The 27,233-nt window shown below is 47.7% G+C and overlaps 1 protein-coding gene across 1 annotated transcript; it reads right to left on the reverse strand.

The window, feature by feature from the left end:
• Nucleotides 1–4,244: 4,244 nt before the first annotated feature.
• LOC142209911 (transmembrane protease serine 3-like) lies at nucleotides 4,245–25,706 on the reverse strand. The gene is made up of 14 exons (XM_075278950.1): nucleotides 25,150–25,706; nucleotides 24,036–24,089; nucleotides 19,992–20,103; nucleotides 19,649–19,786; nucleotides 19,216–19,359; nucleotides 18,761–18,905; nucleotides 17,886–18,008; nucleotides 12,321–12,364; nucleotides 10,459–10,624; nucleotides 10,214–10,383; nucleotides 9,392–9,487; nucleotides 9,168–9,310; nucleotides 4,584–4,736; nucleotides 4,245–4,327 (listed from the first exon to the last, which is right to left on the reverse strand). The coding sequence occupies exons 1-14, from the start codon at nucleotides 25,159–25,161 to the stop codon at nucleotides 4,307–4,309; spliced, it is 1,521 nt and encodes a 506-aa protein (XP_075135051.1). The 5' UTR covers nucleotides 25,162–25,706; the 3' UTR covers nucleotides 4,245–4,306.
• Between the last annotated feature and the right edge of the window lie 1,527 nt (nucleotides 25,707–27,233).

The raw sequence follows: 27,233 nt of genomic DNA on the forward strand, positions 1-27,233 counted from the left end.
ATAGATAGATAGGAGATAGATAGATAGGAGATAGAAGATAGATAGATAGATAGATAGATAGATAGATAGATAGATAGATAGATAGATAGGAGATAGATGGGTTGATGTTTCTTGTGACTTATTACACTCATGCACATGTTTAGGTTACTGTTCCCTTAAGAATAATTGTTCTAGATTTTCCGCCTTGGCCTCTCTGGATTTCCCTTTATAGGAGGTAACAATGTAAGGACGTGTTGTAATTTGTGTGGTCAGACACGTAGACGGTGCGCACGCGTGAGACGCATGGTCTAGTGTGCACAGTGCTCTATGGCGTTAACTCTTTGTGTTCCCTACAGTCAGTGTAACAGCTGTCTGTCCCAGCTCGGCCAAGTGTGCATGTCTTCATATAACAGGCCATGCTATAGCAGCTGTCCGCAGTTATACGTGTGCACAGTGTGAATATATCTTATGTCTCTCTGTCACTATATAGTGACTTTCCTCGCACGATTCTGCGCCTGGTTTATCCGCTTGCAGATCACACTGGAGCCTTGTGCACGGACCTTCCTCTATTCTGTCTATGTAGCATGACTGAGCAGTTCCCTCCTCTGGTGAGGACGTGACTCCCTGCAGTCTATACACATACCTCCCAACTTTTGAAGAACCGAAAGAGGGACAAAATTTAGCCCCGCCCACTTTTGTGTTGACTCCGCCCATTCTAATTCCTTTTTCATATGCCCGCACACAGTATAATCCTCCTACAGTCACCAGTAAATTATATGTCCCCCCTCTATATCTCCCCCAGTTTCATGTCCCCCCTCCATCTCTGCCCCCAGATTCATGTCCCTCCATCTCTGCCCCCAGTTTCATGTCCCCCCTCCATCTCTGCCCCCAGTTTCATGTCCCCCCTCCATCTCTGCCCCCAGATTCATGTCCCCCATCTCTGCCCCCAGATTCATGTCCCTCCATCTCTGCCCCCAGTTTCATGTCCCCCCTCCATCTCTGCCCCCAGTTTCATGTCCCCCCTCCATCTCTGCCCCCAGATTCATGTCCCCCCTCCATCTCTGCCCCCAGTTTCATGTCCCCCCTCCATCTCTGCCCCCAGATTCATGTCCCCCCTCCATCTCTGCCCCCAGATTCATGTCCCCCATCTCTGCCCTCAGATTCATGTCCCCTCCATCTCTGCCCACATCTGCCACATCTCACACCTTATTCGGCCATGTCTTGCACCTTATTCACCACATCTCACACCTTATTCGGCCACGTCTTGCACCTTATTCGGCCACGTCTTGCTCCTTATTCAGCCACATCTCACACCTTATTCGGCCACGTCTTGCTCCTTATTCGGCCACGTCTTGCTCCTTATTCAGCCACATCTCACACCTTATTCGGCCATGTCTCGCACCTTATTCGGCCACAACTCACACCTTATTCGGCCATGTCTTGCACCTTATTCTGCCACATCTCGCACCCTATTCTGCCACATCTTGCACCTTATTCGGCAACATCTCGCACCCTATTCGGCCATGTCTTGCACCTTATTCGGCCACATCTCACACCTTATTCGGCCATGTCTAGCACCTTATTTGGCCACACCTTGTACCTTATTCGGCCACATCTCACACCTTATTCGGCCACATCTCACACCTTATTCGGCCATGTCTCGCACCTTATTTGGCCACACCTTGTACCTTATTCGGCCACATCTCACACCTTATTCGGCCATGTCTCGCACCTTATTTGGCCACACCTTGTACCTTATTCGGCCACATCTCGCACCCTATTCGGTCACGTCTTGCTCCTTATTCAGCCACATCTCACACCTTATTCGGCCATGTCTCGCACCTTATTTGGCCACACCTTGTACCTTATTCGGCCACATCTCACACCTTATTCGGCCATGTCTCGCACCTTATTTGGCCACACCTTGTACCTTATTCGGCCACATCTCGCACCCTATTCGGTCACGTCTTGCTCCTTATTCAGCCACATCTCACACCTTATTCGGCCACATCTCACACCTTATTCGGCCACATCTTGCACCTTATTTGGCCACATCTTGCACCTTATTCGGCCACATCTCGCACCCTATTCTGCCATGTCTTACACCTTAACCTTATTAGCATCTTGCACCTTATTTGGCCACATCTCGCACCTTATTCGGCCACATCTCGCACCATATTCGGCCACATCTCGCACCATATTCGGCCATGTCTTGCACCTTAACCTTATTAGCATCTTGCACCTTATTTGGCCACATCTCGCACCTTTTTCGGCAGTGTCTCGCACCTTATTCGGCCACATCTTGCACCTTATTCGGCCACATCTCGCACCTTATTTTGTCACATCTTGCACCTTATTCGGCCACATCTCACAACCTATTCGGCCACATCTCGCACCTTATTCTGCCACGTCTCGCACCTTATTCGGCCATGTCTCGCACCTTATTCGGCCATGTCTCGCACCTTATTCGGCCATGTCTCGCACCTTATTCGGCCACATCTCGCACCATATTCGGCCATGTCTCGCACCTTATTCGGCCATGTCTCACACCCTAACCTTATTAGCATCTCGCATCTTATTTGATCACATCTTGCATCTTATTTGATCACATCTCGCATCTTATTCGGCCATGTCTCGCATCTTATTCGGCCATGTCTCGCACCTTATTCGGCCACATCTCACACCTTATTTGGCCACGTCTCCCACCTTATTCGGCCACATCTTGTACCTTATTCGGCCACATCTTTTTACTTTATTCTGCCACATCTTGCACCTTATTTGGCCACACCTTGTACCTAATTCGGCCATGTCTCGCACCTTATTCGGCCACGTCTCCAACCTTATTCGGCTACATCCAGTCCTTCGGCCACCGTCTCGTTCGCCTGTAAATTAGTGAAATTCCGATTATTTCCGGTAAATCCGCGGCCAGTAATGGGGTCTCCTGGAATGAGTCCGTGTTTCACTTCCTTACAGGCAGCTGCGGTGGCCGCAGTTCAGGACTTGGTCACGTAAGGTCCATTGTGTGGCTGCAGACTATTGTCATGGTGAGAAGCTCCAGCTGGTGCTTCAGAGCTTCGCTCCGTGTTTCCCTCTCAGCCGAGGCTCTGACATTCCTTCATTCTGTCGAGGTAACATGACTGAGCAGATTCCCCGGTGAGGACGTGACTCCCTGCTGTATACACTGTCACCCCTGGGGGAGTATACAGCACTGAGCAGACGAACCCTGGTAGGAAGGGGTTACAGCCCTATAATCCGCCATCTGATAATCCAGCAGGTCTGAGGGAAAGAAGTTGCAGATTTTTTCACCCCATAAATGGGTAGAATCTGCACCAAATGTCCGCTCAAGGTAAACTCTCCTCTACTGTGTGAACTAACCCTTAAAAATCCCACAACCTACCGACCTTACAATGTCCCTATAGTCGAGGCCCCACACAGTATAATGCCCCTCCAGGATCCCCACACAGTTTGATGTCTCCTCAGTAGCCCCCACATAGTGAGAGGAGGAGAATCTACCCCTCCCCACTCATTGAGATCACCAATGTTCCTGGAGTTACAACTGTCAAGGCAAAAAAAAAATTGAGGCAGCGCTGTACATAGAAGAGGGGGCCCAAAGACAAAACTAGGCCCCTACTGCTGTGCCCGCCTGTGCCCCTTTACATGACCAGACTCCTCTCCCCTTTATTTGGTAACAATGGAGTTCAGGAGAATCCAGATCAGACTGTGACTGGGATCAGAAGACCCCTGAAGTCCAGATCCTAATCTCCAGGAACCCCTCTGAGGGTCGACTGCAAGAATATGTGCAACTTGTCAGATGGTCAGATCATCATAACCGGGTGACCGAGGAGCCGGCCCCGTGACTGATGATGGCGGCCACCGGACAGCTACTACCTGTCCCAGTAACTGAAGTCTGGAGTGCAATGGCTGAGCTTACGAGACCCGGACTGTAGATGGGACACAGATAAGACCTGAGGGCCTTAAGGTCACCTTCAGATGGGGTTGTCCTCTGCTGGAGCTTTGGGGTTGAGTTAGGGCCCCCCCGACTGATCCTGTTAGTTTATGGTTTTCTGGGTCCCTTATGCTGCAGCCTCCGGACATTGAGCTATCACCTATATAAAGTTTTATAGGCCAGGACAATGTGTGTACAGAGGTGAGATACAGAGCCCCGGAGATATCTACACCCCTCCCCCACACACAGGGGGGCGGATACAGGTCCCAATGACTGAGATACGTTCCGTCATGGCCGGGCACAAAATAAGACAAGCGGCTGAAATCTGAGATTTATTGTATAATAATTCCTGGTTATTGCGGTTCATGGATCGTCTTCTGGTCACGGGATCTCACTGTCAGTCTGGAAGAGACAGATGATATAAAGGACCTATAAGTCATGTGATACAGGTCCTGATCACACATTGTGTATATATACAACCCATCAGCCGTAACAATAAGACCCGCTGACTATGGCGCCTCTCAGAGGTGGGAGATATTAGGAGGCAATGATCGGCCATGTGTTGTTAGCAGGAAACATGAGCAATGAGAGAGGGGGCGCTAATATTAGGGCTGTTGGGTGTTGGTACATAGACCCCCCCCATGACACGATGACCCACCTGCAGGCGGTGATACACCCAGTCCAGTAGTGTGGTGAGGTTGGTGTAGACTCCTGGACGATTGGGTCTCCCGCAGCCTTCTCCCCAGCTGACAATGCCAACCTGCCACCAAAAGCCGCCCTCCTGGCAGACGAGAGGACCCCCGCTGTCCCCCTGCAGAGAGGGATGTTGTGTCATCATTAAAGGCGGCGATAAGTGTAACAACTAAGCAACATGTAACTGTACTACTGACATAGGGGGCGCTCTAAGTACACAGCCAGACTGCTGATATAGGGGGCGCTCTAAGTACACAGCTAGACTGCTGATATAGGGGGCGCTCTAAGTACACAGCCAGACTACTGACATAGGGGGCGCTCTAAGTACACAGCCAGACTGCTGATATAGGGGGCGCTCTAAGTACACAGCCAGACTGCTGATATAGGGGGCGCTCTAAGTACACAGCCAGACTGCTGATATAGGGGGCGCTCTAAGTACACAGCCAGACTGCTGATATAGGGGACGCTCTAAGTACACAGCCAGACTGCTGATATAGGGGGCGCTCTAAGTACACAGCCAGACTGCTGATATAGGGGGCGCTCTAAGTACACAGCCAGACTGCTGATATAGGGGGCGCTCTAAGTACACAGCCAGACTACTGATATAGGGGGCGCTCTAAGTACACAGCTAGACTGCTGATATAGGGGGCGCTCTAAGTACACAGCCAGACTGCTGATATAGGGGGCGCTCTAAGTACACAGCTAGACTACTGATATAGGGGGCGCTCTAAGTACACAGCCAGACTGCTGATATAGGGGGCGCTCTAAGTACACAGCTAGACTGCTGATATAGGGGGCGCTCTAAGTACACAGCCAGACTGCTGATATAGGGGGCGCTCTAAGTACACAGCCAGACTGCTGATATAGGGGGCGCTCTAAGTACACAGCCAGACTGCTGATATAGGGGGCGCTCTAAGTACACAGCCAGACTGCTGATATAGGGGGCGCTCTAAGTACACAGCCAGACTGCTGATATAGGGGGCGCTCTAAGTACACAGCCAGACTGCTGATATAGGGGGCGCTCTAAGTACACAGCCAGACTGCTGATATAGGGGGCGCTCTATGTACACAGCCAGACTGCTGATATAGGGGGCGCTCTAAGTACACAGCCAGACTGCTGATATAGGGGGCGCTCTAAGTACACAGCCAGACTACTGATATAGGGGTCGCTCTAAGTACACAGCCAGACTGCTGATATAGGGGGCGCTCTAAGTACACAGCCAGACTGCTGATATAGGGGTCGCTCTAAGTACACAGCCAGACTGCTGATATAGGGGGCGCTCTAAATACACAGCCAGACTGCTGATATAGGGGGCGCTCTAAATACACATCCAGACTGCTGATATAGGGGGCGCTCTAAGTACACAGCCAGACTACTGATATAGGGGGCGCTCTAAGTACACAGCCAGACTGCTGATATAGGGGGCGCTCTAAATACACAGCCAGACTGCTGATATAGGGGGCGCTCTAAATACACAGCCAGACTGCTGATATAGGGGGCGCTCTAAATACACATCCAGACTGCTGATATAGGGGGCGCTCTAAGTACACAGCCAGACTGCTGATATAGGGGGCGCTCTAAGTACACAGCCAGATTGCTGATATAGGGGGCGCTCTAAGTACACAGCCAGACTGCTGATATAGGGGGCGCTCTAAGTACACAGCCAGACTGCTGATATAGGGGGCGCTCTAAGTACACAGCCAGACTGCTGATATAGGGGGCGCTCTAAGTACACAGCCAGACTGCTGATATAGGGGGCGCTCTAAGTACACAGCCAGACTGCTGATATAGGGGGCGCTCTAAGTACACAGCCAGACTACTGATATAGGGGGCGCTCTAAGTACACAGCCAGACTGCTGATATAGGGGGCGCTCTAAGTACACAGCCAGACTGCTGATATAGGGGGCGCTCTAAGTACACAGCCAGACTGCTGATATAGGGGGCGCTCTAAGTACACAGCCAGACTGCTGATATAGGGGGCGCTCTAAGTACACAGCTAGACTACTGATATAGGGGGCGCTCTAAGTACACAGCCAGACTACTGATATAGGGGGCGCTCTAAGTACACAGCTAGACTACTGATATAGGGGGCGCTCTAAGTACACAGCCAGACTACTGATATAGGGGGCGCTCTAAGTACACAGCCAGACTGCTGATATAGGGGGCGCTCTAAGTACACAGCCAGACTACTGATATAGGGGGCGCTCTAAGTACACAGCCAGACTGCTGATATAGGGGGCGCTCTGGACTACACAACAACATTACATAAACCCTCGCACATAGAACAATACATACAGGATTATTTCCTTTCGCAGTGTGAATGGCCCCATAGACAGGTAGATCCATCACCCCTGACCTGCCCCCCCCCCCCCGATATCTCTGGCCCTATAATATCAATCAATTCTATTAGTCCTAATGGCTTTACAAGTTAGATAAGTGTTTATGGCCACGTCAGTGCCGGGATGATAGACGTCACCTACAGGTATACAGGCCTGATAGTGTATATAGCACAAGGGTCAGTAACAAGGCGAGTGTGGGGGATGTGGCCCCCTGGGTCATAGAGGACCTGGAGGGGCCCAGATAATTCTGTTCTGGGGGTCCGACCAATGAGACCCCACCCTGATCACAAGTATAGAGGTCCCTGAGTATACCCAGTGCAGCAGCTGATTTGTATGATGAGGTTCTGAAGCAGCTGAGGTGTGTATTATGAGGTTCTGCAGCAGCTGATTTGTATGATGAGGTTCTGAAGCAGCTGAGGTGTGTATTATGAGGTTCTGCAGCAGCTGCGGTGTGTATTATGAGGTTCTGCAGCAGCTGGGGTGTGTATTATGAGGTTCTGCAGCAGCTGAGGTGTATTATGATGTTCTGCAGCAGCTGAGGTGTATTATGATGTTCTGCAGCAGCTGAGGTGTATTATGATGTTCTGCAGCAGCTGAGGTGTATTATGAGGTTCTGCAGCAGCTGAGGTGTGTATTATGAGGTTCTGCAGCAGCTGAGGTGTGTATTATGAGGTTCTGCAGCAGCTGAGGTGTATTATGATGTTCTGCAGCAGCTGAGGTGTATTATGATGTTCTGCAGCAGCTGAGGTCTATTATGAGGTTCTGCAGCAGCTGAGGTGTATTATGATGTTCTGCAGCAGCTGAGGTGTATTATGATGTTCTGCAGCAGCTGAGGTGTATTATGATGTTCTGCAGCAGCTGAGGTCTATTATGAGGTTCTGCAGCAGCTGAGGTGTATTATGATGTTCTGCAGCAGCTGAGGTGTGGATTGCAGCACATGCTCAGTGACCCCTGTCCTGATAATTTCTGGGGTCCCAGTGGTCAGACCCTTCCCCCCTTGTGTCAGTAGTATAATACCGCCCCTCACTATCTGCAGCATCGCTACATCCATTGCATTGTGTGAGTTGGGTCTGAGGAGTGAAGGTTTATAGAAGTCAGAGCCGGGACAGGAGTCGATATGTCAGTGACAGGACACGGCGATAAGCAGAGCGATATGTAATAGATGATATAATAATGTGATTAAGGGATGAAAGTCCCATCAGTGTCACATCACATTCACATCATTCCACTAATAAGTGATATCTACAGGAGACCCCACCCCCAAAACTGCCCCCACTGTACAGAGGAGGGGCAAATAATAACCAGCAGGGTCAATCAACTGTCCTGAGTGTATACACCAGAGTACTGTCAGTATAACTAAGCTGCTGCAGAACCTCATAATACACACCAGCTGCTGCAGAACATCATCATACACACCTCAGCTGCTGCAGAACCTCATAGTACACACCTCAGCTGCTGCAGAACCTCATAATACACACCACAGCTGCTGCAGAACATCATCATACACACCTCAGCTGCTGCAGAACCTCATAGTACACACCTCAGCTGTAGCTGTATGTATTATGAGGTTCTGCAGCAGCTGAGGTGTGTATTATGAGGTTCTGCAGCAGCTGAGGTGTGTACTATGAGGTTCTGCAGCAGCTGAGGTGTGTATTATGAGGTTCTGCAGCAGCTGAGGTGTGTACTATGAGGTTCTGCAGCAGCTGAGGTGTGTACTATGAGGTTCTGCAGCAGCTGAGGTGTGTATTATGAGGTTCTGCAGCAGCTGAGGTGTGTACTATGAGGTTCTGCAGCAGCTGTGGTGTGTATTATGAGGTTCTGCAGCAGCTGAGGTGTATTATGATGTTCTGCAGCAGCTGAGGTGTATTATGATGTTCTGCAGCAGCTGAGGTGTATTATGAGTTTCTGCAGCAGCTGCGGTGACTATTATGAGGTTCTGCAGCAGCTGAGGTGTGTATTATGATGTTCTGCAGCAGCTGAGATCTGTATTATGAGGTTCTACAGCAGCTGAGATCTGTATTATGAGGTTCTGCAGCAGCTGCGGTGACTATTATGAGGTTCTACAGCAGCTGCGGTGACTATTATGAGGTTCTACAGCAGCTGCGGTGACTATTATGAGGTTCTACAGCAGCTGCGGTGACTATTATGAGGTTCTGCAGCAGCTGCGGTGACTAGATATAATCCCCTCTTTGTAGGATTCTCCATCTACCTGACAGGAGTCCACCTTCCCGTCCAGGTAGCCCGCACACAACATTCGGCCGCTGACCATCCCCGGGTAGTAGGCGGACTGGTTGCAGACGTGGCTGCTGATCAGGTGCACTTTGGCTTCTCGGAGCACCGGAGACAATTGTCCTGAGGACAGACACACAGACGGTGACTCTTCTGTGCGGGGACATTGCAGTAGTGACATCCCCTGCGGCCCGGGCACCTCACCTCCCTCACTCACGTGTCCCCAGCCGCTGATCCAGCAGTTGCCCCTTGTTTGGAATTGCTGGTGTGTCCTGGGCAGACAGACGGGCCGCAGGGTCTCTGCACGAGAGAGAAAGGTAAGAAATGCACAAAAAGTCCCAGAAATCCCCCCGAAATAACCTCACTGGGATCAGTCCGGTAGAAGAAGGAAAGTTAGGACCGGTTATTTCCCTGCTCTTTGTCAATCTCCTGCTCGGTCTGACTGTAAGGAGTCTCCCCCGAGCAGCGGCCCTGCCCCGCGCCCTGCACTAGGAATACAAAACCCTAATCAGATCAAACATGGCCCCAAAAACTGACTCCAAAATCAGGGAGTCAGGAGGACCCCATACCCATTAGATGGTTGGCCAATCTGGTTGGTTCTGACAACGCACATCTCATATTTATGGGCTGCGTAACATTGGTTGTCGGAGTCATGAGGACTCCATATACTTCACCCACCAACATACTGTATATCCAAGTGTTACCGGTGCAGGTACGTGAGGACCCCAATGGATCCCCCTCCAACCCAATCTGGGTAATGTGAACTCAACCATTGGACTGGCCCAGCAGAGTGCCCGAGGATCCTCCGATGGGTCCAGGCTCTACAATAACGGTCCAGTAGAAGACACCTAGATCTGAAGGACATAATGGCCTATTTCCTAGGGGTTGTCCAGGGGGTGGCCCCCAGAATCATATTATATGGAAGTACCCTCAGTCCATAGTCTCATGCATATTGGGATGGCCCAGGATTTGGGCAATTGCCCTGTCCCACTAGTTGAATGTTGGACCACAATGTCTCCACCTCACCAGAGAAGCCCATGGGCTGGCTAGTTTTCAGTAGGGCCACATCGTAGTCATTGGTTTCGGGGTTGTACAGCCCATTGTAGTAGATGCTCCGGACTGAGTGTGAGGTCGATGGGTTGAGGGCGGCAGAACCGGCGTGGACCTTCCACCTCGCCACGGTCAGGAAGTTGGACCTGTGGGATAAGACACAGACTCTTACTCCATTCTGGTGGATGCTCCGCGTGGACGGAGGTGGTCTGACTACTCACAGGACGAAGCAGTGGGCCGCACTCATCACCCACTGGGACGAAATAATGGACCCTCCACAGACGTGCCGCCCGTCCCAGCGCAGACTGACCTGCCAAGGCCACCGTCCCCAGGCCGATGGAGATCCTCCAACTATACGCTGACTCTCAACAGAAGAACGGCCGCAGTCTAGAGAGAGAAGAGCGGGCCCGTGAGACCATCACCCATACCTGGGCTTCGTGGGTTAAATGGGCCCCTGTCTTATTGACCAACCAAAATTGTGAGACCTTAAAGGGAAACTCCAGCAATAACTCACACACTGCGCCCCATGGAGGGTCAGAGGAGGCGGAGCTTGACACAGGAGATGAATTGTAGCTGTAGCGCCACCTATTGGATGCAGTCTGTACTGCTACAGGACCTACAATGACACCCTCAGAGGTCCTTAAGGAATCCCAGTGATGTAGAATGCGGCTGTCCACTGATACAATGTAGCAGAGCTGTATAAAGGATCCCTGATGACCTTAAAGACGACCTTTTGTGTCCTCATCGATGTGCGGTGTTATATATCGCTAGAAAGCCGACAGCGCACTGGATTCAGAACAGTTCTGACTTTCCTTGTATGTGCCCCGGTGCTGGAGATATCGCTGCTGTTAGTTTCGGCACCGACCTCTCTCCACTGTCAGAAGGGCGGGGCTTATATCTAGTATCATCATTGGGCTGTAAGGACCGCCCCCCTTACTGTATTCTTCCATAGATTTGACACTGAGCAGTAAGCCCCGCCCTTCTGACACTTGGGCACTACAGGCTCGGCCTCCTAGCGGTATATAATACTGCACATGGATGAGGACGTGAAGGCAGGAGACGGGCCGGCTCCCAGTATATCTCCCCTATGGCTCCCTGCAGTGACCCAGTATATAGATGAAGCTCCCTCTAGTGGCCAACACAGAAAGTATTAATAATTATATCATTAAATTCCCTGAAATGTGAAAAATTTAAATAAAACGTGGGAGCAATAACTTTGTATTGGTAGAGGGGTGGAGCGAATATCGGAATCGGATGTAGCTGGTCCATGTCGTGACTGTTTGGTGGGTTGTGCTGTGACCCCCTCCGGTTACCCCACATTACTCATAGACTGTGCCCATACTGTAATACACTGCCATCTAGTGGTCAAGAGTGGTAATGACCACAAACCTTAGTGCAAAAGACCAATATAAACTGCACATGTGACCCGGCCCCCACAATACAGACTCATAGGGAGGGGGCGCCGCTGAGTAACAACAACAGGTCACTAAATAAACTCATCATAGAAGTGACTGTGAGCACAGAAACCTCATAGCGATGTCCTATATACCTATATACTGTATCTATCTAAACAATATATATATATATATATGACCGCACCGTAATGTATATATCTATATTCTTATTCTGTTTGGTAAATTCTGTAAAATAAAAATCATAAAAACACAAAATAACATCAGAAAACGTCACAATCTGCAACACAAAAAACTAACACAACAAGAAATATCTTATGTGAGCAGATACATTGTATATGTAGTGTGTATATATTATGTTACTCTGATACATTGTGTATATAGTGTGTATATTATGTATATATTATGTTACTCTGATACATTGTATATGTAGTGTGTATATATTATGTTACTCTGATACATTGTGTATATAGTGTGTATATTATGTATATATTATGTTACTCTGATACATTGTATATGTAGTGTGTATATTATGTACGGTATATATTGTGATACTCTGATATATTGTATTTGGTGCACAAACAGCGCCCACAACTATATGAGCATGTCTAGAGATCTGCAGAAGTGTCAAGGGGGAGGGTCTTGTGCGCCCCCTGTAGGTGTCTCCTCACCTGTGCACTGCAGTGATACGCCCTCCTCATTAGGACAGTTCTCTCTGGAAGAAACAGGAAAAAAAATGATATAAATACTAATATATGTAGTATGTATGTATACTCAGCGCCCCCCAGTGTCAGGTTATATAATACGTTTATACTCAGCGCCCCCCAGTGTCAGGTTATATATTATGTATTTATACTCAGCACCCCCTTGTGTCAGGTTATATAATACGTTTATACTCAACGCCCCCCAGTGTCAGGTTATATAATACGTTTACACTCAGTGCCCCCCAGTGTCAGGATATATAATACGTTTATACTCAGCGCCCCCCGGTGTCAGGATATATAATACGTTTATACTCAGCGCCCCCAGTGTCAGGTTATATAATACGTTTATACTCAGCGCCCCCCAGTGTCAGGTTATATAATACATTTATACTCAGCGCCCCCAGTGTCAGGTTATATAATACGTTTATACTCAGCGCCCCCCGGTGTCAGGATATATAATACGTTTATACTCAGCGCCCCCAGTGTCAGGTTATATAATAGGTTTATACTCAGCGCCCCCCAGTGTCAGGTTATATAATACGTTTATACTCAGCGCCCCCCAGTGTCAGGTTATATAATACGTTTATACTCAGCGCCCCCCGGTGTCAGGTTATATAATACATGTATACTCAGCGCCCCCCGGTGTCAGGTTATATAATACATGTATACTCAGCGCCCCCCAGTGTCAGGATATATAATACATGTATACTCAGCGCCCCCCAGTGTCAGGTTATATAATACATGTATACTCAGCACCCCCCCAGTGTCAGGTTATATAATACGTTTATACTCAGCACCCCCCCGGTGTCAGGTTATGTAATACATGTATACTCAGCGCCCCCCAGTGTCAGGTTATATAATACATGTATACTCAGCGCCCCCCGGTGTCAGGTTATATAATACGTTTATACTCAGCGCCCCCCGGTGTCAGGATATATAATACATGTATACTCAGCGCCCCCCGGTGTTAGGTTATATAATCCGTTTATACTCAGCGCCCCCCGGTGTCAGGATATATTATACATGCAGACTCAGCGCCCCCCAGTGTCAGGTTATATAATACGTTTATACTCAGCGCCCCCCAGTGTCAGGTTATATAATACATGTATACTCAGCGCCCCCCGGTGTCAGGTTATATAATACGTTTATACTCAGCACCCCCCCGGTGTCAGGTTATATAATACATGTATACTCAGCGCCCCCCGGTGTCAGGTTATATAATACGTTTATACTCAGCGCCCCCCGGTGTCAGGTTATATAATACATGTATACTCAGCGCCCCCCGGTGTCAGGTTATATAATACATGTATACTCAGCGCCCCCCGGTGTCAGGTTATATAATACGTTTATACTCAGCGCCCCCCAGTGTCAGGATATATAATACATGTATACTCAGCGCCCCCCGGTGTTAGGTTATATAATCCGTTTATACTCAGCGCCCCCCGGTGTCAGGATATATTATACATGCAGACTCAGCGCCCCCCGGTGTCAGGTTATATAATACGTTTATACTCAGCGCCCCCAGTGTCAGGTTATATAATACGTTTATACTCAGCGCCCCCCAGTGTCAGGTTATATAATACGTGTATACTCAGCGCCCCCCGGTGTCAGGTTATATAATACGTTTATACTCAGCGCCCCCCGGTGTTAGGTTATATAATACGTTTATACTCAGCGCCCCCCGGTGTCAGGTTATATAATACATGTATACTCAGCACCCCCCCGGTGTCAGGTTATATAATACGGGGGCCACACGGTGGCTCAGTGGTTAGCACTGCAGCCTTGCAGCACTGGAGTCCTGGTGTTCTAATCCCGCCATGGGCAAAAAACCATCTGCAAGGAGTTTGTATGTTCTCCCCGTGTTTGCATGGATTTCCATCCCATATTCCAAAAAAAAGACATACTGATAGGGAAAGATGTACATTGTGAGCTCTATGTGGGGGGAGGGGCTCACAATCTACATTTAAAAAAAAAAAAAAAAAAAAAAAAAAGGTTATATAATACGTGTATATTCAGCGCCCCCCAGTGTCAGGTTATATAATACATGTATATTCAGCGCCCCCAGTGTCAGGTTATATAATACGTTTATACTCAGCGCCCCCCGGTGTCAGGTTATATAATACATGTATACTCAGCGCCCCCCGGTGTCAGGTTATATAATACATGTATACTCAGCGCCCCCCAGTGTCAGGTTATATAATACATGTATACTCAGCGCCCCCCGGTGTCAGGTTATATAATACATGTATACTCAGCGCCCCCCGGTGTCAGGTTATATAATACATGTATACTCAGCGCCCCCCGGTGTCAGGTTATATAATACGTTTATACTCAGCGCCCCCCGGTGTCAGGTTATATAATACGTTTATACTCAGCGCCCCCCGGTGTCAGGTTATATAATACATGTATACTCAGCGCCCCCCAGTGTCAGGTTATATAATACGTTTATACTCAGCGCCCCCCGGTGTCAGGATATATAATACATGTATACTCAGCGCCCCCCGGTGTCAGGTTATATAATACGTTTATACTCAGCGCCCCCCGGTGTCAGGTTATATAATACATGTATACTCAGCGCCCCCCAGTGTCAGGTTATATAATACGTTTATACTCAGCGCCCCCCGGTGTCAGGATATATAATACATGTATACTCAGCGCCCCCCAGTGTCAGGTTATATAATACATGTATACTCAGCGCCCCCCAGTGTCAGGTTATATAATACATGTATACTCAGCGCCCCCCGGTGTCAGGTTATATAATACGTTTATACTCAGCGCCCCCCAGTGTCAGGTTATATAATACGTTTATACTCAACGCCCCCCAGTGTCAGGTTATATAATACATGTATACTCAGCGCCCCCCGGTGTCAGGTTATATAATACGTTTATACTCAGCGCCCCCCAGTGTCAGGTTATATAATACATGTATACTCAGCGCCCCCCAGTGTCAGGTTATATAATACATGTATACTCAGCGCCCCCCGGTGTCAGGTTATATAATACATGTATACTCAGCGTCCCCCCAGTGTCAGGTTATATAATACATGTATACTCAGCGCCCCCCAGTGTCAGGTTATATAATACAAGTATACTCAGCGCCCCCCGGTGTTAGGTTATATAATACGTTTATACTCAGCGCCCCCCAGTGTCAGGATATATTATACATGCAGACTCAGCACCCCCCCGGTGTTAGGTTATATAATATGTGTATACTCAGCGCCCCCCGGTGTCAGGATATATTATACATGCAGACTCAGCGCCCCCCGGTGTTAGGTTATATAATACATGTATACTCAGCGCCCCCCGGTGTCAGGATATATAATACATGTATACTCAGCGCCCCCCGGTGTTAGGTTATATAATACGTGTATACTCAGCGCCCCCCGGTGTCAGGATATATAATACATGTATACTCAGCGCCCCCCAGTGTCAGGTTATATAATACGTTTATACTCAGCGCCCCCCAGTGTCAGGTTATATAATACATGTATACTCAGTGCCCCCCAGTGTCAGGTTATATAATACGTTTATACTCAGCGCCCCCCAGTGTCAGGATATATTATACATGCAGACTCAGCGCCCCCCGGTGTTAGGTTATATAATACATGTATACTCAGCGCCCCCCGGTGTCAGGTTATATAATACGTTTATACTCAGCGCCCCCCAGTGTCAGGTTATATAATACATGTATACTCAGCGCCCCCCAGTGTCAGGTTATATAATACGTGTATACTCAGTGCCCCCCAGTGTCAGGTTATATAATACATGTATACTCAGCGCCCCCCGGTGTCAGGTTATATAATACGTTTATACTCAGCGCCCCCCGGTGTCAGGTTATATAATACGTTTATACTCAGCGCCCCCCGGTGTCAGGTTATATAATACGTTTATACTCAGCGCCCCCCGGTGTCAGGTTATATAATACATGTATACTCAGCGCCCCCCGGTGTCAGGTTATATAATACGTTTATACTCAGCGCCCCCCAGTGTCAGGTTATATAATACATGTATACTCAGCGCCCCCCAGTGTCAGGTTATATAATACAAGTATACTCGGCGCCCCCCGGTGTTAGGTTATATAATACATGTATACTCAGCGCCCCCCGGTGTCAGGATATATAATACATGTATACTCAGCGCCCCCCGGTGTTAGGTTATATAATCCGTTTATACTCAGCGCCCCCCGGTGTCAGGATATATTATACATGCAGACTCAGCGCCCCCCGGTGTCAGGTTATATAATACGTTTATACTCAGCGCCCCCCAGTGTCAGGTTATATAATACGTTTATACTCAGCACCCCCCGGTGTCAGGTTATATAATACATGTATACTCAGCGCCCCCCAGTGTCAGGTTATATAATACGTTTATACTCAGCGCCCCCCAGTGTCAGGATATATTATACATGCAGACTCAGCGCCCCCCGGTGTTAGGTTATATAATACATGTATACTCAGCGCCCCCCGGTGTCAGGTTATATAATACGTTTATACTCAGCGCCCCCCAGTGTCAGGTTATATAATACATGTATACTCAGCGCCCCCCAGTGTCAGGTTATATAATACGTGTATACTCAGTGCCCCCCAGTGTCAGGTTATATAATACATGTATACTCAGCGCCCCCCGGTGTCAGGTTATATAATACGTTTATACTCAGCGCCCCCCGGTGTCAGGTTATATAATACGTTTATACTCAGCGCCCCCCGGTGTCAGGTTATATAATACGTTTATACTCAGCGCCCCCCGGTGTCAGGTTATATAATACATGTATACTCAGCGCCCCCCAGTGTCAGGTTATATAATACGTTTATACTCAGCGCCCCCAGTGTCAGGTTATATAATACGTTTATACTCAGCGCCCCCAGTGTCAGGTTATATAATACGTTTATACTCAGCGCCCCCCGGTGTCAGGTTATATAATACGTTTATACTCAGCGCCCCCCGGTGTCAGGTTATATAATACGTTTATACTCAACGCCCCCCAGTGTCAGGTTATATAATACATGTATACTCAGCGCCCCCCGGTGTCAGGTTATATAATACGTTTATACTCAGCGCCCCCCAGTGTCAGGTTATATAATACATGTATACTCAGCGCCCCCCAGTGTCAGGTTATATAATACGTTTATACTCAGCGCCCCCCAGTGTCAGGTTATATAATACATGTATACTCAGCGCCCCCCAGTGTCAGGTTATATAATACATGTATACTCAGCGCCCCCCGGTGTCAGGTTATATAATACGTTTATACTCAACGCCCCCCAGTGTCAGGTTATATAATACATGTATACTCAGCGCCCCCCGGTGTCAGGTTATATAATACGTTTATACTCAGCGCCCCCCAGTGTCAGGTTATATAATACATGTATACTCAGCGCCCCCCAGTGTCAGGTTATATAATACAAGTATACTCAGCGCCCCCCGGTGTTAGGTTATATAATACATGTATACTCAGCGCCCCCCGGTGTCAGGTTATATAATACATGTATACTCAGCGCCCCCCGGTGTCAGGCTCTGGATTGTGCCACTTACACTGGGCTGAGGAATCCTTCCAGGTTACTGAGGGATCCGCTGGTTTTATTCATGACAGCGAAGGACTCCAGGCAGTCGGGCTCTGTGGCACTGAGGGGCAGCGGGGAGGACAATACTGTGTGGCTGCGGAGGAACAGAGGCTTTTATGTGACTGTGACCCGCTGATCTCCCCCGCCGCTGGGTACGGAGGGTGAGCTGGTCAGCAAAAGTGTAAGACTGAGAATAAATGCACCAAAACCTGCAGTGTGTGAATACCCCCTAACAGGGTACCCCAGGAATTATTAGTTATTATCTGTGTATAGTCTGATGAGTGAGGGTCCGACCACTGGGATCACAAGGGCAGGGGTCCTGTGTATCCCACCTTAAGGATCTCTGATGACATCATCAAAGGTCCTTAAGCAACTAGGGCCGGCTCTTACCGTATGGGGGGCCTGTTGTGTGCATTGATATAGACGATGCTCCCCCTAGTGGCTATAAGTGAGAACTAAGTAACACATATAGGACCTGCTGCCTCATCTATGTACATGAGACCCCCATTAGTGGGGGTCTGACCACTAGGACCACAATCAGACAGGTATCACCTATTCTGTGGACAGGATATAACTTGTAATTACTTGAATGCCCCTTTAAGTATAGGGGTGTAGAGGTTAGAGTGACTCCTGGGGCCACAGCCCTATATAATACAAGGCCTTACACATTCACGGACATACTGTATATGGCGACCTGGCATAGCCCCACCTGACATGTGCAGATCCACTATATAGAGAGATAAGCAGCTGCCAGACGCCGCTTATCAGAAGGGTGCACATAGCATAGGATGATATACAAAGCAGGAGGCGGTCATTAGACGAGGGCAGAGAGCGCCCCATTATTACCTATTGAAGCCGAGCTCCCTGCACACCGTCCAGCCATGCGAGCTCATCCAGCCCTGGTGACACACAGTATAGTATCTGCCCCTGTTCACACTGTACACCTGGAGCAGGGAGCGGCCGGTCAGCAGCAGCACTGGGTTCTTGTATTCTGATGATACAACCACATGACATGTAATAATCCTGCCCGGCCCAAACATGGAGTCAAGCACCACACCGAGAATGTTTGCATGCACTTTGTTGTTCTGACTGCTCTCCTACTCTAGTCACAGCCAAATCTGCATCCACTACACGTTTGTACCAAGCCTGCTCAGCTGTGATGCATAGTGGGAGACGTAACGCTGCACGTGACCAGAGCATGTCACTAATCCAGCCGAATGCAGCTTTAGAGGTGACTAGAGAAGAGCGCAGACTGAGCCCGTACGGCTAGCACCATCACAGCAACCCTCACCCCCTCTCACCGCTGGCCAGGGTCCGATTGCTTGGCTGTCTGCTGGGTGGGCAGAGGTTGGCACCATCTGCATGAGAACAGTTTATGGAGGGGGCGCAGGCCTCCAAATAGTCAGGACAGGCTCGCTGCACCGAGGGGTGATAGAAATACTGCACTGCGAGAAATGGCGGCACAAGGGGTCACAGACAGAAGGAGGTGACACAAGAAGGCATTGCAACACAACTAAAAACGCAGCTTTGGATGTGAATGGAGGATAGAACTTCATTCACAGAAAAGAGCGACTGAGCATGTGCGTCCTCCTCAGCAGGTGGACGCGCACACAACTATACACACTGAACACCAGGTGGCGATATACTAGGTAAGGAAATGTTGGAACTCTAATGAAGAACAAATCGGGGGAATTTTTAGGATTGTTACAATAAATATGAGATTTTGTTACTTACAGATGAGAAGGACGGACAGCGACGCGGCGACAACGGACAGGATGACGGAGACGTGGACGAGGATTCTGGACATACGATGCAGGGAGCACAGGGGCGATTTCTCCTCTGAAGTACACGCACTCTCGGATCCAGAGACATCTACTCAGGGGACAATAACAGGTGTTATTCCATTTACTGCCACTAGGGAGGCGCCACTACCAGAAAGCTCTGGGATTTAGACTAGGACTATGCAGAAGAGCCTAGGAGGAAGGGGCTCTAACGGCAAAACAAAGAGGGCCCCAACTTTCTGGCAATGACCCACCCAAATCCCCCAAGACCCCTGCTCATGCCCCTGACTCCTCACTCTGGCCCTGCAGGTCAGTCACTGTAGAGATGATGATGGCCGACTCATCCACTGACTGCACCGCGCAGGTCTCCCCCGAAGTGTCCTCGCCGGTACTCGAGGGGGTCACATCCTGAGAAAGCGAAAAAGATACAAACCATGGAGTCAAGACAGAGAGATGGAAAACACCGAATGTCTGCTCTGAGGGGAAACCCAGCCCCGACCTCAGGATCCGCAGAGAAAAGTCACAAGTGAAAGGGAGTTACCAAAAACTTTGTGTTTGCCCATCAATAAATCAAATAACATAAAAGCAGCAAAAAAACTAAAGCTAGAAAGTCTAGAACTAAAACCAACAAATCCAGATATGAGACATGCAGAAATTACCAACTTAAGGTCATCTATATAACCCCAGAGCTGCGCTCACTATTCTGCTGGTGCAGTCACTGTGTACATACATTACATTACTTATCCTGTATTATACTCCAGAGCTGCGCTCACTATTCTGCTGGTACAGTCACTGTGTACATACATTACATTACTTATAGTGTATTATACTCCAGAGCTGCGCTCACTATTCTGCTGGTACAGTCACTGTGTACATACATTACATTACTTATCCTGTATTACACTCCAGAGCTGCGCTCAATATTCTGCTGGTACAGTCAGTGTACATACATTACATTACTTATCCTGTATTATACTCCAGAGCTGCGCTCACTATTCTGCTGGTACAGTCACTCTGTACATACATTACATTACTCCTCCTGTATTATACTCCAGAGCTGCGCTCAGTATTCTGCTGGTACAGTCACTGTGTACATACATTACATTACTTATCCTGTATTATACTCCAGAGCTGCGCTCACTATTCTGCTGGTACAGTCACTCTGTACATACATTACATTACTCCTCCTGTATTATACTCCAGAGCTGCGCTCACTATTCTGCTGGTACAGTCAGTGTACATACATTACATTACTTATCCTGTATTATACTCCAGAGCTGCGCTCACTATTCTGCTGGTACAGTCACTCTGTACATACATTACATTACTCCTCCTGTATTATACTCCAGAGCTGCGCTCAGTATTCTGCTGGTGCAGTCACTGTGTACATACATTACATTACTTATAGTGTATTATACTGCAGAGCTGCGCTCACTATTCTGCTGGTACAGTCACTGTGTACATACATTACATTACTTATCCTGTATTATACTCCAGAGCTGCGCTCACTATTCTGCTGGTGCAGTCACTGTGTACATACATTACATTACTTATCCTGTATTATACCCCAGAGCTGCGCTCACTATTCTGCTGGTACAGTCACTGTGTACATACATTACATTACTTATCCTGTATTATACTCCAGAGCTGCGCTCACTATTCTGCTGGTACAGTCACTGTGTACATACATTACATTACTTATCCTGTATTATACTCCAGAGCTGCGCTCACTATTCTGCTGGTGCAGTCACTGTGTACATACATTACATTACTTATCCTGTATTATACTCCAGAGCGGCGCTCACTATTCTGCTGGTACAGTCACTGTGTACATACATTACATTACTTATCCTGTATTATACTCCAGAGCTGCGCTCACTATTCTGCTGGTACAGTCACTGTATACATACATTACATTACTTATCCTGTATTATACTCCAGAGCTGCGCTCACTATTCTGCTGATACAGTCACTGTGTACATACATTACATTACTTATCCTGTATTATACTCCAGAGCTGCGCTCACTATTCTGCTGGTGCAGTCACTGTGTACATACATTACATTACTTATCCTGTATTATACTCCAGAGCTGCGCTCACTATTCTGCTGTTGCAGTCACTGTGTACATACATTACATTACTTATCCTGTATTATACTCCAGAGCTGCGCTCACTATTCTGCTGGTGCAGTCACTGTGTACATACATTACATTACTTATCCTGTATTATACTCCAGAGCTGCGCTCACTATTCTGCTGTTGCAGTCACTGTGTACATACATTACATTACTTATCCTGTATTATACTCCAGAGCTGCGCTCACTATTCTGCTGGTGCAGTCACTGTGTACATACATTACATTACTTATCCTGTATTATACTCCAGAGCTGCGCTCACTATTCTGCTGGTACAGTCACTGTGTACATACATTACATTACTTATCCTGTATTATACTCCAGAGCTGCGCTCACTATTCTGCTGGTACAGTCACTGTGTACATACATTACATTACTTATCCTGTATTGTACTCCAGAGCTGAGCTCACTATTCTGCTGGTACAGTCACTGTGTACATACTTTACATTACTTATCCTGTATTATACCCCAGAGCTGCGCTCACTATTCTGCTGGTGCAGTCACTGTGTACATACATTACATTACTTATCCTGTATTATACCCCAGAGCTGCGCTCACTATTCTGCTGGTGCAGTCACTGTGTACATACATTACATTACTTATCCTGTATTATACCCCAGAGCTGCGCTCACTATTCTGCTGGTACAGTCACTGTGTACATACATTACATTACTTATCCTGTATTATACCCCAGAGCTGCGCTCACTATTCTGCTGGTACAGTCACTGTGTACATACATTACATTACTTATCCTGTATTATACCCCAGAGCTGCGCTCACTATTCTGCTGGTACAGTCACTGTGTACATACATTACATTACTTATCCTGTATTATACTCCAGAGCTGCGCTCACTATTCTGCTGGTGCAGTCACTGTGTACATACATTACATTACTTATCCTGTATTATACCCCAGAGCTGCGCTCACTATTCTGCTGGTACAGTCACTGTGTACATACATTACATTACTTATCCTGTATTATACTCCAGAGCTGCACTCACTATTCTGCTGGTACAGTCACTGTGTACATACATTACATTACTTATCCTGTATTATACCCCAGAGCTGCGCTCACTATTCTGCTGGTGCAGTCACTGTGTACATACATTACATTACTTATCCTGTATTATACTCCAGAGCTGCGCTCACTATTCTGCTGGTGCAGTCACTGTGTACATACATTACATTACTTATCCTGTATTATACCCCAGAGCTGCGCTCACTATTCTGCTGGTGCAGTCACTGTGTACATACATTACATTACTTATCCTGTATTATACCCCAGAGCTGCGCTCACTATTCTGCTGGTGCAGTCACTGTGTACATACATTACATTACTTATCCTGTATTATACCCCAGAGCTGCGCTCACTATTCTGCTGGTACAGTCACTGTGTACATACATTACATTACTTATCCTGTATTATACCCCAGAGCTGCGCTCACTATTCTGCTGGTACAGTCACTGTGTACATACATTACATTACTTATCCTGTATTATACCCCAGAGCTGCGCTCACTATTCTGCTGGTACAGTCACTGTGTACATACATTACATTACTTATCCTGTATTATACCCCAGAGCTGCGCTCACTATTCTGCTGGTACAGTCACTGTGTACATACATTACATTACTTATCCTGTATTATACCCCAGAGCTGCGCTCACTATTCTGCTGGTGCAGTCACTGTGTACATACATTACATTACTTATCCTGTATTATACTCCAGAGCTGCGCTCACTATTCTGCTGGTACAGCCACTGTGTACATACATTACATTACTTATCCTGTATTATACTCCAGAGCTGCGCTCACTATTCTGCTGGTACAGTCACTGTGTACATACATTACATTACTTATCCTGTATTATACCCCAGAGCTGCGCTCACTATTCTGCTGGTGCAGTCACTGTGTACATACATTACATTACTTATCCTGTATTATACTCCAGAGCTGCGCTCACTATTCTGCTGGTACAGCCACTGTGTACATACATTACATTACTTATCCTGTATTATACTCCAGAGCTGCACTCACTATTCTGCTGGTACAGTCACTGTGTGCATACATTACATTACTTATCCTGTATTATACTCCAGAGCTGCACTCACTATTCTGCTGGTGCAGTCACTGTGTACATACATTACATTACTTATCCTGTATTATACTCCAGAGCTGCGCTCATGTATACTCCGTGCACTTACTTGTGTTCTGTTGTCTTCAGGGAAAATATCAAATATGGAGATTCTTTTTGATATCTAGAACATTACAGATATAATTACTAGAATGTGGATAATCCGGCAGATTAGATTATTAGATTATTATTATTATTACATTCTCACATTGTATAATTTTGTTACATTTGTATCCAGTCTATACAATGATATAAGTTTCTCTCTTGGCAGATGCTGTGATGTATTAGTGCAGGTAGGCCTCTGTTTACAGAAGGTTTGGGGTTCCACCGGAGGTATACGGCATACTTTCACGCTGTAAACCCCTGATATGTCACCTGTGTAGTCTATACTGTACATACTGATGGTGCAGATATGACACCCGTGTTTTCTATACTGTATATACTGACACTACAGATATGTCACCCGTGTAGTCTATACTGTATATACTGACACTACAGATATGTCACCCGTGTAGTCTATACTGTATATACTGACACTACAGATATGACACCCGTGTAGTCTATACTGTATATACTGACACTACAGATATGACACCCGTGTAGTCTATACTGTATATACTGACACTACAGATATGACACCCGTGTAGTCTATACTGTATATACTGACACTACAGATATGACACCCGTGTAGTCTATACTGTATATACTGACACTACAGATATGACACCCGTGTAGTCTATACTGTATATACTGACACTATAGATATGACACCCGTGTAGTCTATACTGTATATACTGACACTACAGATATGACACCCGTGTAGTCTATACTGTATATACTGACACTACAGATATGTCACCCGTGTAGTCTATACTGTATATACTGACCCTGCAGATATGTCACCCATGTGGTCTATACTGTACATACTGACACTACAGATATGTCTCCCGTGTAGTCTATACTGTATATACTGACACTACAGATATGTCACCCGTGTAGTCTATACTGTATATACTGACCCTGCAGATATGTCACCCATGTGGTCTATACTGTACATACTGACACTACAGATATGTCTCCCGTGTAGTCTATACTGTACATACTGAGCCTGCAGATATGTCTCCCGTGTAGTCTATACTGTACATACTGATGGTGCACACATGTCCGCCTGTAGCCTTTCTTACCTTGGTCATCATGAGCGGCCATTCCACTGTCACTTGCTGTGTCTCGGTGCCGGGCTCCTCTGGACTATAGGGCCACAGTGCTGGTGATGTCCCCAGCTCCTGGCAGACACATGGCTCACATACTAGACGTATTGTAGATAGAGGTGATGGGGAATAATGGTCACCTATAGAATATCGCCTTGGTTATTGTGAGTGACAGCCGCACACAAAGCGCTGAGATCTTCCCTGTGCACACTGGCCACATCCTGAGAAGACGAGCCCGGGGTTGTATCGGGTGTCCTGTATGGGTGTAGAGTTACTGGCCGGGCCATGATATACAGCTGTCTGTGTGACACGCTGATACCAGCCAAGTGCGGATGGAGAAGAGACCTGACGGAAAGTGCCAGGGGTACAAGTGACAAGTGCACCCCGAAACTGCAGCAGTCCTGAGGGCCGGGGGTGGTCACGGGGTACCATGGTACTACAGGAAAACAGGGCAACCTAGAGAGTACTGACAGCAGGACACCATCAGGGGCCAGGGTTATGTCAGGGCTTCTATAAGTGGGGGTATTCATTCTCAGAAGTAACCAGGGACCCCTCCTTGCCCAATAGATCCTTAGGACTCTTACCGACCCCTTGAGGTCAGACATGTTCGCTGTTAACCCTTCAGTTGCCAGTGACACCCCGCGCTCTGTAGTCTCCGTCCTGTCCCGCTCCTCTTATCTCCCCCGCCATACTTTGTGGTGTTTTCTTGCTCCCACATCCTCTCCACTTCCGGACGGTTGGGTTTCCCCAGTATTCAGCGCGGCCCTTTCTTCTTGTAGTTTGTTTAAGCAAATTTTCCCATTTCCTAAATCGATGACATTATCGCAACGATTTACCATGACAGTATGACGACGGTGGAGACTGGTGGGACCTCCGGAGGTCTTAAGAATGGAGGAGTCTCAGCTGGCCTAGAGAAGCTGTATCCGAGCAGGGACCTGCAGGGCTGTGGGGGACAGTCAGACCCCCCACCAGTCAGAAACTGGGGACATATTGTTATGATCTGCCATTACTTTACCAAGGTGGCGAGCGCATGCATGACCATAAGAATGAATGGACTCAACCCTAGCATCTCTCAGGGTTGTGGGCAACAGTTGGACCCCGCTTCCCCAATCAGAAATGCTGCGGACACCAGAATATATTCGGATAGGGTTGAGCGATCGGGATCGGAAAAGATTGGATGCCAAACGGCGATCGAGCAAATTTCATGATCACGATTGGCTGTATTGAAGTGAATGTGGTTGTAATGTAGTTACCTTCACGGCCGAGTGGTTGGGGGCACAGATAAGTCGGGAAACTTCTTTCTTAGGATGGGTGGGGGTCCCACTGATCATTTATACTGGATTAACCCTTTAACTTGCATAACTATTCAGACTCTGCCTGGCTATAGTAGGGGGCACAGCCTGTGCTATGATCAGGGGGTCCTGGCAGTCCTCATGTTATAACATATCCATGTCCCGGGCGGTTCAGATCCTGCAGGTATTCTGTAAAATGCTGCACTTCAGGTTTGTCTTTTGTTCACGGTCTGACAAGACACAATGCTGTGAATCCATAAGCAGCTATAAATCCAGCGTCTGCCGCGGACGCGGCGCTCTCCTGTAACAAAGGGGCGGCTGATCTGTCACCGCGTCTCAAATAACATTGACTTATTTATATAGACTGGATTGACGCCTCGTGCTCACCTTTGTTATGGCTTATCCCTCAGCATTCACCTCCAGGGCGCAGGGAGGTGTCTGCTGTATCCACAACCCCCCCGCCCCGCAGACGGCCCTGACAACTGGTAATGAAGAGTATAATGGGTTCGGCAGTAGTCTGACACTGTAACAGAAAACTGGGCCATAATGCAGAAGCAATGTGTGAAAAATGAAGAACATCCTTACTTCTTCTATAGGAATTAGGAGGGTAAGTAGCGCCAAGTGCTTAGGAATTGATCATGAGCAAGTATGAATACGTCTATGAAAGCAGATGTTTTAGCAGTTTGCTGGCCTGGAGCATTCAGGCAATTCAAGGAGGAGCGACATCAGCAATGATCTTAGAGAGACAAGTGTTGCTACCTAGCCATC

Source organism: Leptodactylus fuscus, chromosome 6, assembly GCF_031893055.1.
Source record: "Leptodactylus fuscus isolate aLepFus1 chromosome 6, aLepFus1.hap2, whole genome shotgun sequence".
Lineage (NCBI taxonomy): Eukaryota > Metazoa > Chordata > Amphibia > Anura > Leptodactylidae > Leptodactylus > Leptodactylus fuscus.

Bases quoted from the DNA above. Each gene is read 5' to 3' on its own strand.
- LOC142209911 (XM_075278950.1), bottom strand. The intron at 19,787-19,991 runs GTGAGGAGTCAG...TCCCCTGAGTAG, and splicing joins GACTGACCTGCAGGGCCAGA to ATGTCTCTGGATCCGAGAGT. The intron at 18,906-19,215 runs GTGAGAGGGGGT...TTGTATCATCAG, and splicing joins CAATCGGACCCTGGCCAGCG to AATACAAGAACCCAGTGCTG.